At 41.4% G+C, this 14,341-nt stretch overlaps 2 protein-coding genes across 5 annotated transcripts in view; one reads left to right on the top strand and one right to left on the bottom strand.

Moving 5' to 3' along the window:
• EXD3 (exonuclease 3'-5' domain containing 3) overlaps nt 1–7,272 on the bottom strand; it is a 482,404-nt gene extending 475,132 nt beyond the window's left edge. For all 3 annotated transcript variants that reach the window (XM_036749598.1, XM_036749599.1, XM_036749600.1), the window contains exon 1: nt 7,088–7,272. The gene's annotated coding sequence lies outside the window, so the exon portion shown is untranslated. The remainder of the gene's footprint in view (nt 1–7,087) is intronic.
• Nucleotides 1–11,774, top strand: part of NOXA1 (NADPH oxidase activator 1) — a 51,680-nt gene extending 39,906 nt beyond the window's left edge. For both annotated transcript variants that reach the window (XM_036749603.1, XM_036749604.1), the window contains 4 exons: nt 1,565–1,734; nt 6,680–6,788; nt 10,525–10,648; nt 11,395–11,774. In XM_036749603.1, coding sequence (XP_036605498.1) covers nt 1,565–1,734; nt 6,680–6,788; nt 10,525–10,648; nt 11,395–11,522 — 531 coding nt within the window. In that variant the 3' untranslated portion in view covers nt 11,523–11,774. The remainder of the gene's footprint in view (nt 1–1,564; nt 1,735–6,679; nt 6,789–10,524; nt 10,649–11,394) is intronic.
• Nucleotides 11,775–14,341: the final 2,567 nt, after the last annotated feature.

The following is a 14,341-nucleotide window of genomic DNA, read 5'->3' as shown; positions in this document are numbered from 1 at the left end:
CTTATGAAAGTATTTGTGTCTTCAGTCCATTTCATGTGTACACATGGTTTGCCCACTTTAGCACACCATCTGTTCTGGAAGATGTCTATGGGATCTTGACATTTCTGATTGGTTCCATGGCATTGCCTTCTTGTGGTACTGGAATACAAAATAATCTCACTCATTTTGCTCTTCTCTGTATCAAGCAGATCAATAAGAAAGGCCAGCTTATACCTCTACGCCATTCCATTTATCTCTTGGATTCATAGCAGCAGTTCCATCACACCGATATTAATCCATTCAGTAGTATTGTCAGAACCCAACTAGACAGGGTTTCAGGGTTCCTGTCAGACCTCCACAGCTGCTATAGTTATCTCAAGTTCACACAGAGTCCCCATTATATAGCATTAAAACTCTGGCATCCCCTAATTTTGCTGCTCTGTCCCTTTCCCAGGACATGGACAATGAGTTGGATTTTAAGAGAGCTAATGATGATGATGTTGCTGATGATGATGATGATTACTTTCCATTTAGCATGTTATGAATAAATGGATGGATAAAGCATTTACTAAGCTTTTTTTTTTTGCAAAGCACTGTGCCAAGTGCTGGGAATTTCCATAGGAAAGCAATACAGTCCCTGCTCTTGAGGAGCTTACAAGAATGTAATGGGGGAGACAATGGAAGGTTTCAGCAGCAAATCAGATGGGAAAATCCGATGGTCCCTAGGGTATAGTGGCAAAGCAAATGTTAATGCCTCTTCCTTAATGCCATTTCCACCAATAAAATTATATAATTTTCTGATGCTGACCCATTGGACAATACCTAGGACTTTGGTGGCAAAAATTTTCATTTCTGGGTCTTCGGTAGCTCTGGCTGTAGCATCAGCAGGAGCAGTTATATTTTCCAAAGAATCTTCACTTTTGATTGTTACAAAAACCATGGTTGGTAGGTCAGGTATTATCATCTCCATTTGGCATCTGAGGACACTGAAGCTCAGAAAAGTCAAGTGATGTGTCCAAGAGCAAGTTCATGTTAGAACTGGGCCTAGAACCCTCGGCTCTGGACTCTCTATGCAGTGTGCATCTGTGGTTTAAGGTACGGTAGTACAAGAAGTAATAGAAGTCTAAGAAAATTTTCTGGCTCTTTGGCCCCAAGTGCTTAAAGAGCTGATTGCACAAATATTCAAGCCAAACAGATAAGTGAAAGACAACCTATTAATTCACAGATAATAATAATTCACATTTATGTGGATTTAGGGTTTACAGAGGCTTTCATCCCAACAACCCACCTCCATCTTCCCAGGTTCCTATCTTGCCCACTATGTCTCTGGATAGGTTTCCTGGAAGCACTTCTCCCAATCCCTTCCCTAGAGAGGCCAGCATATCAGTAGATCAAGCTGCAAAATCTTTTTTTTGCAGCTTAGCATCAGCTCCACCCTCAGAGAATGGGGGGACCTAGGAAAATTGACTCAGCCTACGGTCTTCTGTATCATCCCAAGCTTGGGGAACCAACGGCTCTCTTTCCTGACTCTTGGTTAAAGTGACTTTGCCTAAACCCAGCCCCTCTCCACTGTGTGCCCTACCAGGTCCCAACAGCTCAGGGAGACGTGTCCAGCAGCCCAGACACATCTGTCAACCTCAGTGTGCATTGTACTTTCACTGTGACCCTGGAGGTGAGAAGGGGAGCATCTGTGCCTATCCTCAGAGCCCTGCTGAGAGACAAGCTCCTGCAGCAATTAGAAGGTGCACAGCTCAGGTATGATTTTGTGCTGACCCTAGGAGGATACAGGGTATCCCTTCATAGGATGGCAAGCCCCAGCATACACATACTTGCTAGAAAGAATCATGCTACTCACCTCCTGACAGAGAGGTGATAGACACAGGGTACAGAATAAGACATGTATTTTTTTTAGCCATGGCCAATGAGACAATTTGCTTTGTTTTATTGTACATATTTGTTATAAAGATATAATTTTAAAAAAAGAACCCAACTGATTCCAGAGAAATCAGTCCATGGGCAAAGAGAGAATTCAGAGGCATTTATAGGATGAAATATTGAATAGCTTTGATATTAATCCCAACCTCAGCTCGTAGAGCTACAGACTTTCCCTTTTTAAGGGAGAGATTGAAAAGAAGGGTGATGATTATGGAGTTAATCTGCTGAAGAAGGAAAGGATGGGATCAAGGGGTGTGGGATCTCCTCTTTATTAGAGACTGGAGTAGAGGAAACAGTCAGGCATGACAACAAAGGGTTTTGAAATGTAGAGAAGAGAGAGCTCATGATGAATATCCCCTAATTTCTCAGTAAAATAGAAGTCCCTGATCTCTTCTCACCTCCTTCCTGCCTACTGCAGAATCTCTTCTCATAATTAATCTCTTTGTTCCTTCCTTACCACCAGCCCCTTCCTTTCTGTCTTTGAACATGCTTGGGTTGCTCCTGTCTTAAGGAAAGCTTGGCTTAAGCTCAGCACTTCTTACCAAATATCTCTTCTGCAGCCTGATGGCTCCAGTGATCATTTTTCTTCTGAGAAGCTGGATTTCCCACAGGGGAAACTGTCCAGTACATCTACTTCTTCATCACCTTATTCCTTCTATGACTTCCTGCACTCCAGCTCCTACCCCTGTCTATCATAAAACTGTTTGACATGATGGTAATATAATAGCCTATTAAAGTTAGGGTTAGTGGACCTCTACAGGGCACTGGACTCAGAGTTGGGAAGACCTGTGTTCAAATCCTGCCTCAGCCTCTTATTAGCTGTGTAACAATAGACCAGTCACTTTAAGCTCTCTGTGCCTTAGTTTCCTTATACATAAAATGAGAGGGTTGGAATTAATGGCTTCTAAAGTCCTTTCCAGCTCTAAATTTATGACCTTATGATTCCATGTCCTCTGCTGTCAAATCCAACACATAAAAGTCTTTGTATTCCTTCCTAAATCAGGGGTTCTCCTGGGGTCAGAACTATGACTCCTCAATTTCCTGGTTTATCCCCACCCTCCAGTTAATGACCTCAGTCTCACCCCTTACCTTATTTTCTTTATCACTCTTCCTTATCCTCTGCCCAACCCCATTTTGTCTGGGCACTGGGCCATCTTGAACCCCAGAAGTTCTTGTTTCAGTTTGGACCCAGTAGGGACAAAAAAAATCTCAACATAAGAATAGCATTTTGGGGTGGGCCCATTGAGAATAGACTGGGGAATTCCCTGGTAAGGTCACCACAGCAGCCATACTTCTGCTGGCTTTGCTGAAACCATACAGTAAGCTTTAGTAGTGTAGGCAGCATTACAACAACAATAAATTGTTAACATTCCACCATATTCAAGAAGGATTTGACCTTCATAGGGTTTTGATCAATTACTATAATTTATTACATACTATAAGCCAGGTACCATGCTAGGTGCTGGGAATATAAGGGGGAAAAAAGCCCTCCAGAAGCTTACATTCTATTGGAGAGACCACACATACTAAAAAGTAAAAGATAATTTTGGGAGGGAGGATACTAGCAATTGGGGGGTAGGGGGGAACAGGAAAACCCTCACACAAAATGCAGTGCCTGAATATTTGTTACATGGGTTTTTTTTTTCTTTTTCTTTTCCCAGTGGGGAGGGGGAAGTGGGAGGGAAAGAAAATAGAATTTAATTAATTAAAATGTTAAATTACAAATAGCCCTAGGTTTAAATTTTTAAAAAAGAAAAGAATGTGGTGCTTGAGCTGAGGTTTGAAGGAATAAAAAGAGATTCTGTGAAGTAGAGATGAGGAGGGAGTGTATTACAGGTATGGAGGGTAGCCCGTACAAAGAAGACAATGAGATGGAGTGTCACATGTGAGGAATAATAAGAAGGCTAGTTTGCCTGGACCAAAAATTAGAAAAAAAGGAATAGAGAATCAGACTGGAAAGGTTAAGTCAGAACCAGGTTTTGAAGGGCTTTAAATGCATCGCAGAGGAATTTAATATTTGGTTCTACAGACCATAGGGAGCCATTGGACTTAATTGAGTAGAGGAGTGATATGAAATTTTGGAAAATCACTTTGGTAACTGTATGGAAGGTGGTGATAGGAGAGAACTGAGTCAAAGAAACCAACTGGGGAACTACTGCAGTAGTCCTCATGAGGGTGTGACCTAGGGTGGTGGTCATGGGAGTAAGGAGATGGATATGAGAGAAGTTGTAGAGAGAGAAATGATAAGGTCTGTCAACTGGTTGGATTAATGGGGTGACGTAGTGGAGTGAGGATTCAAGATCAACAAAGCTGTGATTGGGGGCAGAGCCAAGATAGCAGCTGGAAAGCACAGACTTGCCTAGGGCTCTCCCCCAGGATCCTCCAACAAAGCTGTGATCCTGTGAAGATGGTGGTACCCTCAACAGAGGAGGACACCCTTTGAGGAAGGTATTTTTTTGGAACTTCTAAAGAGGTAAATAATGAATTATGTTTTGAACATATTAAGTTTGAGATTCCTATAGAACATCCACTTAGAAATATCCAATAGGTTGTTCATTGGTGATATGGGACTGAAATTCAGAAGAGAGACTAGGGGGAGTCACCTGCATAGAGATAATAATTGAACCTATGGGAGTTGATAAGGTTGCCAAGTGAGAGAGTATAAATTAGATTGGGGTTTTTTTGGCTTTTTTTTTTTGGCAGGGCAATTGGGGTTAAGTGACTTGCCCAAGGTCACACAGCTAGTACATGTGTAAGTGTCTGAGGCCAGATTTGAACTCAGATCCTCCTGACTCCAGGGCCAGTGCTCTACTCACTGCTCCACCTAGCTGCCTCCAAGTGAGAGAGTATAGAAAGAAAAGAAGGTCTAAGAGCCTTGGGGTACACCCACAGTTAGGGGGCAGGATGTGGATGAAGAACCAGAAAAGGAAAATGAGGAATGGCCAGATAGGTAGGAGGAATACACAGAAAGAGAGCACTGTCATGAAAACTTAGAGAAGAGAGAACAGATAGAGAGGAAAGACTGGCCACCAATGTCAGATGCCACTGAGAGATCTAGAAGAATGAGAATTGAGAAAAGCCATCAGATTTCTCAAGAGATCACTGGCAACTCTGGAAAGAGAAGTGTCAGTTGAGTGATGAGGTCAGAAGCCAGATTGGACAGGACTGAAGGCTGAGTGAGAGGAAAGGAAATAGGGACAGGGATTATAGACAACTGCTTCTAAGAGTTTGGCAGTGAAAGGGAGAAGAGATATAAGCTGATAGTTGAAGGGCTTTTTTCCCCCATGACAGGTGAGACTTGGACATGTTTGTAGGCAGCAGAAATACCAGTAGATAAAGTAATAGTTTTAGGAAGGGATGGTGAGGGTAATCCAGTGGCAAAGGAAAGAATGGGATCAATGGGTATAGTACCCATTTTTGTCAGAGGCTAAAGAAAACAATGTGAGACGTTGTCATTGGGTTTTAAAGATGTAGAGAATAGAAGAAGAGGGAGTTCGTGGCAAGTGATTTCTATTTTCTCCATAAAGTATGAAGCAAGGTCCTTAGCTGAGAGGGGCAAATAAGAGAGAGAGGCATGGGAGACTTGAGAAAACAAGAGATGGTTTGGAACAGCCTCTGGGGGAGTGGGATGTAGTATGAATTAGGAAAGAGTCAAAGGATTGACTTGCTACAATGAGGGCTTTTTGAGATTAAAAACGTAAATTTCTAATGGAGGGCAACTAGGTGATGCAGTGGATAGAGCACTGGACTTGGAATCAGGAAGGTTTATCTTCATCAGTTCAGATCCAGCCTCAGACGTTTACTAGCTGTATGACCCTGGGCAACCCTGTTTGCCTCAGTCCTCCATCTGTAAAATGAGCTGGGGAAGGAAATGTCAAACCACTCCATTAGGGTCAGGTGACTCAACAACAAACATTTCTAATGATCCCTCTCAGTGAGGTTCTCAGACTTCCTTCAGCTTCATTCAGCATCATAGGTGTACTGAGCAGAGGAGATGAATAATGAGGAAATACAGGGTTAGGGTTTGGCCAAGCACATGTGACTCTGGATTAGAAAGAAAGGGCTTCATGTATAGAGGAGGTTCTGCTCTGGCATCCCTTTTCCGGGTTTCTCCTCAGGCTGTCACTCATCCTTAATAACTAGGGTAGGACATTAGTGGTGTTGCCTTTTCATGGGAGAGTTGTATAAGCCAGCAGTTTTATAGAGAGGAGAAATGACAAAGTCAGAGTTGGGAGAGCTTGGTTCAAATAGGAAAGAATTCACGTTGATCTTCTCTGTAGCCATTGGGAGAGCTGGGATTGATGCAAAAGCAGTGGGCTAGCCCTGGAAGAAGGACTAGCCAGGACTAGCAATTTACAGAGGGACAGAGGCTTGTTTTTATAAGGACAGGATAAAGGAGACAAGGGGCAAATTTTATGACCCAGGATGGGGTGTGGGGAGACAAGGAATTCCACAGTTGAGGATAAGGGGGAAGTTTTATGGTAACTCAAGATAAGGGAAAGAGACTCCAGGGTGCCTTCAGGTTAGAGAATAAACTAGGAGCTTCACAAAGTTATCTATTAATTTTAACTCTTAGGAAACTGTTTGTATCCACATCAGCAATATCTATTTCTATCTGTGACATAGATGGACCCTAAGCCTCCCAATGAAGTTAGGTGCTAATAGTAAATCATATGCCCATGCTCTGTGGGCCAAGAAGCCTATCCCCTGGTGGACTATGCATGTGACATGAAATGAACAATAGGTGACTAAGTATCCATTGCAGTTACAGCCACCAGGACAGTGGGAGGTCCATTACAATTTCTGGGGAAGAAGCATGTAAAAAGATGTGGCAGGAAGCAGCAGCAGAAAGAAGACTGAGACTCCAGTGCCAGGTAAGAGTCCCCTAGGTATCCTCTGGAGGCAAAGGAAACAGTACAGAAATACTCATGGAATGGAGAACAGCCATCTCTAGGTTGCCCTGCTTCCAGACTCCGGATTCATCCCTTATGTTTCTGCTCAGGGCTTTCTGGGCACTTCTCTACCCATCAGTCCTTCTATCCTTCCCTGTTGTCTATCCATTCATAAATGGGTTCTAAAGAAACAATAAAGCCAGAGTTGCTGGCTTTCCCAGTAGTACCAGGGTGTAACTATGACCATGTTGGATGTGGAATATAAATATATATTCACTCACCTGAACTCCCAGAAAGGCAATTGTTTCCCTAGATTGTGAGAGCCCTCTTCAGGGGTTAGCAAAGGCCAGCTGCAGTGCAGGAGTTGGTAAGCAGGATAGTCCTTCAAAGAGTTGTAATAACTGCAGTGGATGTGTTCTGGCTTGGAGACACCACCATGTTTACTCCCTGCTCCCCTTATCTCCAATCCTAGTCCCTGTATCCAAAGGTGTGCTGGTAAATTTTTAACAACCAGCTTGCTAAAAAGCAAAACAAAACAAAAAACAAACCCCAGAGTACATTTTAAGTTTGAACTTCATTATTAACATTTTCTCTATCACTTTTTTAAGTCTAGAAATCATGATAATAATTTTATATTAAATTTGAAACCCCAATAAGAACCAGAGCCTGAACTAATCAAACAGAAGACAAGTCTGGATCTAACAGCTTCTTTGTTCTCTGAGTAACTCAGAAAATGCCTCTTCTTATGTCAACAAGCCCAGATGGGGCTGACTTAGGAGCGTTCTTTCCACTGTCCATGGCCATTAAGGGCAAGAACCTTGACCCCAGACACTATCTTGAATTATGTGACTTTTTCTTATCTTAATATTTTATGGGCATATACTATGTTATGGAATGTTAATGGTAAATTAAACACAGAGATCCTGGGTTGTAATTCTAATTGACACTTTGTCAACTATCCTCACTTATTGTATTTACAACTATTCCGTTAAGGAAAATCCTTTTCTTGTATCATGCTTAAACATACATGGGGATCATAAAAGTGAAGTAATGCAGGTATTCTGAGTCTGCTAAAAATAATGTATTTAAGCTTTCTCATTCTTTCGTGCAGGCAGTCAGACTTTGTCTGGCTCCATACATGTATGTATGTCTGCTAATTTTAAGGGAATAAATGAATAAACAATATGAATTTTCATATCACCTAGTTCTGTTTGCCTACTTTAACCAAACTCTCAAGTTGACAGTCATCAAGTGAAAACTGCAGGACACAAAGTAAATGATCCCAGCTTTTTGAAAATGAGAAAATAATAACAATAGTATAGATAGATAAATGTAAATAGATAGATAGTGTCGACCTGAAAGTTTGGTTAAAGGAGGCAAACAGGCTAGGTGATATATAATTCATATTGTTTATTCCCTTAAAGCTAGCAGATATATGATCATGGAATTGGAAGGAGACTTCTGATTGACTGAAAGAAGAAAGACAAGGTTTAAGTAAAATTGCCAACTCCAGTTTGTGGTCTCCATATCATAAGAAAGGAAGTTCCTTAGTTGAACAAGACAACTGACAGTAGGGTCACTTAGAGAGTATGATCCCAAGATGCAAATTCCCTAGAATGTCAAGATAAGTTGATATACCTGAATAAGGGATAAGTCCCTAGAATATCAAGAATATCAAGATGAGTTGCAGATATCCTGTCACCAACAGGAAAGATACCTCTTGTCAATCTGCTGACACAGAAAGGGGCATTTTTAGAGTAGAGCAAAGCAGTTTGGATGATTAATTTAGGCTTTGGATCTTATTGGGGTTCAAATAATCTGAAAGGATTGTAGATAGATAGATAGATAGAAAGGAAACATTTAAAAATAAAAATCTGGGCCCCAAACACCAATATAGCTCTGAAAAAAACAGTCTTTAAAAAAGCCCATTGTGTTTCAAATGGAGCTACTTAACTACTTAAACCCAAATCACTCTCATTGAATAGCCAATAATAGCCCCCAGCCCAAGCCTTTGTGGCTCATTGTTTAGTTTTTGATGGCTCTAGATGAGTGTAAATAGCAATTGTTTTCTGTTCTGGCCAGAAACTCTAGGCTCTTCCCCTCCTAGAACAAGGGTTTGTGATTGGTAAATTGGTCCATCTTTTGTCTCAATTCTTACCTAGCCTTTCATCATTGACTGAGACCTGAGAAAGATCCAATTTAGAAAGCCCCAGGTCCCCACTGCATTCTGGATCTTTTTCAGTCTTCATGATTTTTGTCTTACCCCTGAACTTTGATGACCCTGGAGGAAAGAGTGAGGTTGAGGGCTCTGTTCAGCTCTGTCTCACTAAAATCCAACTCTTGTGCACCCTATGAAGGCACCTTTGAGAACAAAGGAGGAACAACAACACCAAGTCTAGAAATCAACAAAACAGTAAATCAAACCCTAATTTGTAGTTTTCACCAATTTCTGGAGAAATGTTCACCCTGGTTGAATATGAAGGGATGGTATCTAAAAAAAAATTAAGGGGTGAGAGAGGAGTGTGCTGGGAGAAAGAGAAAGGGAGAGGTGGAATAGGGTAAATTATCTCACATAACAGAGGCAAGAAAAAGCTTTTGCAGTAGAGGGGAAAGGGGGGGAGGTAAGAGGGAATGAGTGAACCTTACTCTCATCGGAATTGGCTTAAGGAGGGAATAACATATACACTCAATTGGGTATGGAAATCTATCTTACCCTATAAGAAAGTAGGGGAGAAGGGAATGGGGGGTGATAGAAGGGAGGGCAGATTAGGGGAGGGGGTAATCAGAAGCAAACACTTTTGAGGAGGAACTGGGTGAAAAGAGAGAATAGAATAAAGGGGAGAAGGGGGGAATAGGATGGAGGGAAATACAGGTAGCAATAGTAATTGTGAAAAAAAATTTCAAAGCAAAAAAAAAAAAAGATAAGTAGGCAGATTTCAGAAAAACCTGGAAAGACTTACACGAACTGATGCTGAGCGAAGTGAGCAGAACCAGGAGAACATTGTACACAGTAACAGCAATATTGTGTGATGACCAACTTTGATAGACTTAGCTGTTCTCAGCAATGCAAGGATCTAAGACAACTCCAAAAGACTCATGATGGAAAATGCTGTCCACATCCAGAGAAAGAACTATGGAGTCTGAATGTAGATTGAAGCAAACTATTTGCTCTCTTTTTTTTGTTATTGTTTTGTTTTGTTTCTTCTTTCTTGTGGTTCCTCCTATTGGTTCTAATTCTTTACAACATGACTAACATGAAAATATGTTTAATATGAAAATATATGTAGAGCCTTTATCAGATTGCATGCTGTCTTGGGGAGGGGGGGAAAATTTAAAACTCAAAAGCTTATGGAAGTGAATGTTGAAAAATAAATAAATTAAAAAAAAAAGAAATACACTAAAAATTTAACAGTAGACTCTTGTGAGTTGGTTCAAGCTGGCTCTAGAATACCCCTGCCTGTATCCATCATTCATTATCCTTCTAGTCATTATTATACATTCAGGTCTGGACCAAGTGGATAATTGTCTTTCCAAAGCTTCATGTTGACGTTTCCCACCAATTGTTCTCCCTTCTGTTACAGTCTAGTTTCCCTTAGTTCTTCTTATCATCTTGAGTGTCCTCTTCTCTCTTGATCCAGCCTGGCTCAGCTCCCCTCCCCTGACTCAACCTAGCTCACCTCTTATTCTCTGACTCAACCTGGCTCTCCTCTTCTCTTAGGGAACAAAATGCTGTGGAGGCCAACCTGTGCTGTATCAAATGGTTGCTCAGTACAGTTATTCCGCAGAGGGACCTGAAGACCTAGAGTTCCAGAAAGGGGATACCCTGGACATTCTCTCCGAAGGTACTGGCCTTTGGGCAGCTCCTTTTGCCAAGACCAGTCATTAAAGACTACTAGTTATATCTAGGCTTCCCTTAGTGCTGGATTAGTCTATGAGATTTCTATGTATTCCTGACCGCCCTCAGGGCTGTACAGATGAGGTCACCACTTCACAAGATCTTAGTCTCTAGAAGCAAGATCTTTAGAGGTCATCTTATCCAACCCCCTCATTTTAAAGATAAGGAAATTGAGGCCCAAAGAGGTTGTGTCCCTTCACACAGGTAGAAATGAAAGAGAGAGGGTTGAAGTGCAGGTCTTGTGACTCCCAAGAAAGCTAAGATTCAAGAAGGCCAAGTCAGAGATTAGATGCCTGGCTCCTGGCCAGAGAGTGAGTGCTGTGGTGAGTGAGACTGAGAGCCTAACTTGCCCCTCAGACCACCAGGCTGTATTGCTTCTCCACCCCTGACGTGTGGCTAGTTTCTCTAGTTGTTGTTTTTCCCTTTTTTAAGCTTCTAACATTTCACTGGGATAAAATGGAAATATTTCCAGTCACCCCCTCATAGAATCCCCATGGTCTGCTCCTTCCCTGCTTAGAGGTGAGCTTCCAAACATCTTCCCAAATCTAATAGAAATTTTAGGACTCTCCACACTTCTGCTCCTTGTTGGTCAGCAGTGTGAATAATTTAGATCTGGCTACTTCTAAGACTTACCTAAAGGCTCTTTGAAAAGTTTTGGTTTTCTGACTATCATGTCTTTCTCTGCTTTTTCAGTGAATGATGAGTGGCTGGAGGGCCATTGCTCAGGTCACATTGGCATTTTCCCCAAGTGTTTTGCTCAGTTGGCCAGTGTGGCCAAAGAAGAGACTCCAGCGGAGCCACCCATGCCTTACAGCTTCTGAAATACTCCCCAGGAGAACCAGGACCAGGGAGTGCATAAGGACCAGGCTCTTTGCCATCACTGGAGTTGCCATTCCCACAGCCAGAGAGTACCCCAGGAGTCCCATCTACGTGAAAATTCCCCCACCAAAAGACTCCCACTTACTTTTTTTAAAATTTCTGCACTTTAAGTTTCAATAACTCAAAACTGCACCAAGACACTTGGGACACCCTGCACACTCAACCACAACAACATTAAACAACCCATTATGTGACACAGTGAAAAGAATGTACAATGGCACAGTGAAAAGATTGGCAAGAGATTTCCTAGGACATATTTTAGGATCTTTTTGTTCATAAACAATCAGCCTGATTTTTACTCTAACATCCTATTAGAAGGGAAAGTATTGATTGGACTGGTGATTTCACTCTCAGGTGAGAAAACTCCCTCTATCAATGCAGATGTTGTCTGTAATTTATGGTCTTAGAAAGTTCCCTGGGGCACTGAGAGTTTGAGTGACTTGGCTAGTTTGTCCCACCTACTTTCAAAGACCTAAGCATCTAGCTCCTGGGAGGAAATCACTTCTTAGAACATCAGCTTCCTGAATAGGATCATAGGATTTGGAACTGGGAAAAGAGACCTCAGAGATCACTGAATCCAATCTCCTCATTTTAGAGGTAGGAAACAAGGCTCAGAGAAGCCACGTGTCCATGGTCACAAGGCTAAGAAATAGCAGAACAGGGATCTGAACCTGCATCCACTTCCTCTAAGTCCAGTGCTTTTTCCACTGTGCCGAGTAATCATGGAGGTAGAAAGAAGTTAGAGGGCAGTCAGGTCATCCCTGACTACCAGCCTTAGAAGCCAGAATCTCAGACACTTAGCCCATTGCTCTAGATGTGTTCTTGTCTGACCGCTTCATTTTTCAGATGAAGCCTGGAGAGGAAGAGACTTGATCAAGGTCAAATAAGTTAATGGCAGATCCCAGACTATACTTCTTCATCCTCCGGAAGGAGAAAATACTTTATGAAAGATGTTATTACAATTGTTATCTATCATCTAGAAAGAAAATCTAGCCCAATACCCAACTCAGGTCTAGAGTTAACAAAATAGCAACACTTTTGTGGTATTATTAAAAAAAAAAAGTGAGGGTGGGGGGAAACACAGCAGATACCCATTGATTCAGGGAATGGTTAGACAAATTGTGGCAAATAGATTTAGTGGAATATTCCTATGAATATTATGTATGAAATTATGAACATGAAGAATTCCCAAAAAAAATCTAACAAGGGGAAAGGGATCTGTGAATCTTCTCTTGGCTTTAAAGGGATTCACCTGTGCTCTGACTCAGGGCTAAAGGATTCATACTTTGGGGTGATAGCAGACAACCCCCTGTGATTGGGAACTTTGTTAAAGAGGATCGGCAACTGAGCCCGGGAGAGCCCCGACCCCCACCCCCACTCAGTAGGCTGTGAGAACAAAGAAAGGACATCCAGCATCTTTAGGCCTTCTTTGATTTAGAACACAGATCTCCCATGGGCTTCTGGCATTTGGGAGAAGGGACTAGGGAAGTAATTTATCTCTCCTCCCCCAGCCCTTAATAGCCATAGCAGCCAGAGGCACAAGACGGAACAATTCATGCTTGCTTACATGAGCCAGAGACTGAACCTTAAGGCCTTACTTATTTCTTCTGTTTTGAACTTCTCTCTGTGAGCACAGATAACCAAAGGGAGATCTTAAAAGATGAGTTCCCCTCCTTAGGGTCTGCTTCTTAACTTGGAGAGATTAGGAATCACTGAGTTAATGTTGGTTGCCCAAGAGATGACTATCCTTCTGTGAGGGGAAGGGCCCTACTACCACAATTCAGTAGCCAAAGGACTAAAACCAGAGCTTTTCCTAGATAGACTGGAGATTATACAGTGTAAGCTTGAATTAAAAGTGAAATGTTTGTTCAGCAGTTCCGCAAAGTACCTTTACCTTTGGGGACAGTATAGTATATATAATAGGTTATATTGCTGATGTTTTAGACACTTGTTAACATATACTTATGGATCTTTTTGTGTGTTATTTCTTTTGTAGTGGGGGAAAATAGCTGTCCTATACCTGATATCTGCTTTTTATATTGAATACCTTTATTAGAAGAAATGATGTCAATCCCTTTTAAGATAGACCCTAGATATGAGCTTTACCTAAGCTTTGTTGTAGGAATTTTCCTTAGGACTTCAAAACAAGCTAGGGAAAATGTGAATCCCTGGAGGTAGAGTATATGCTCAGCTCCAATGCTTGTTAGAGAAGCATGGAAAGAATTATACAAATACATGTGGAGTGATGTAAGAAGAACCAAGAAAACAATATGTACAATGACCACAACGATGTAAGTAGAAAGAACAAGAAAAGAAACCACTATATAATTATGATCAAGAGATGAGAAAATGCATTTCACTTCTTTGCAAAGGTGGCAAACTATGACAGGCAAATGGTGCATTGCCTGTCACATAGTAGGCACTATATGAGTGCTTATTCCTTTCCCTTTCCCCTTTTGGTTGATGTTAGTCTCATTAAGCAAACTTTTTTTCTCTTTTTATCCTTTGTTACAAAGGGATGGCTTCCTGAGAAAGGACCTTTAGTCCCTGGCTACTCTTCTATTTTGTGTTTCTTTCCTGAGCACAGGTGAGGAGAGGAGTATATTCAGAAATGAAATTAGTACATAAAAAAGTTATCAATAAGAAAATGTTTAAATTAACAGAATCCTAGCAGAACTTTTCACAGTAACAAAAAATAGAAACAAAGTGTGTGATTTGTCAATTGAGAAATGACTGAATAATTGTGGTATATTAATATCAT

This window comes from Trichosurus vulpecula, chromosome 3 (assembly GCF_011100635.1).
Source record: "Trichosurus vulpecula isolate mTriVul1 chromosome 3, mTriVul1.pri, whole genome shotgun sequence".
Classification (NCBI taxonomy): domain Eukaryota; kingdom Metazoa; phylum Chordata; class Mammalia; order Diprotodontia; family Phalangeridae; genus Trichosurus; species Trichosurus vulpecula.
Note: the sequence above shows the minus strand (reverse complement) of the source record. Positions and strands in the feature narration are given on the sequence as shown.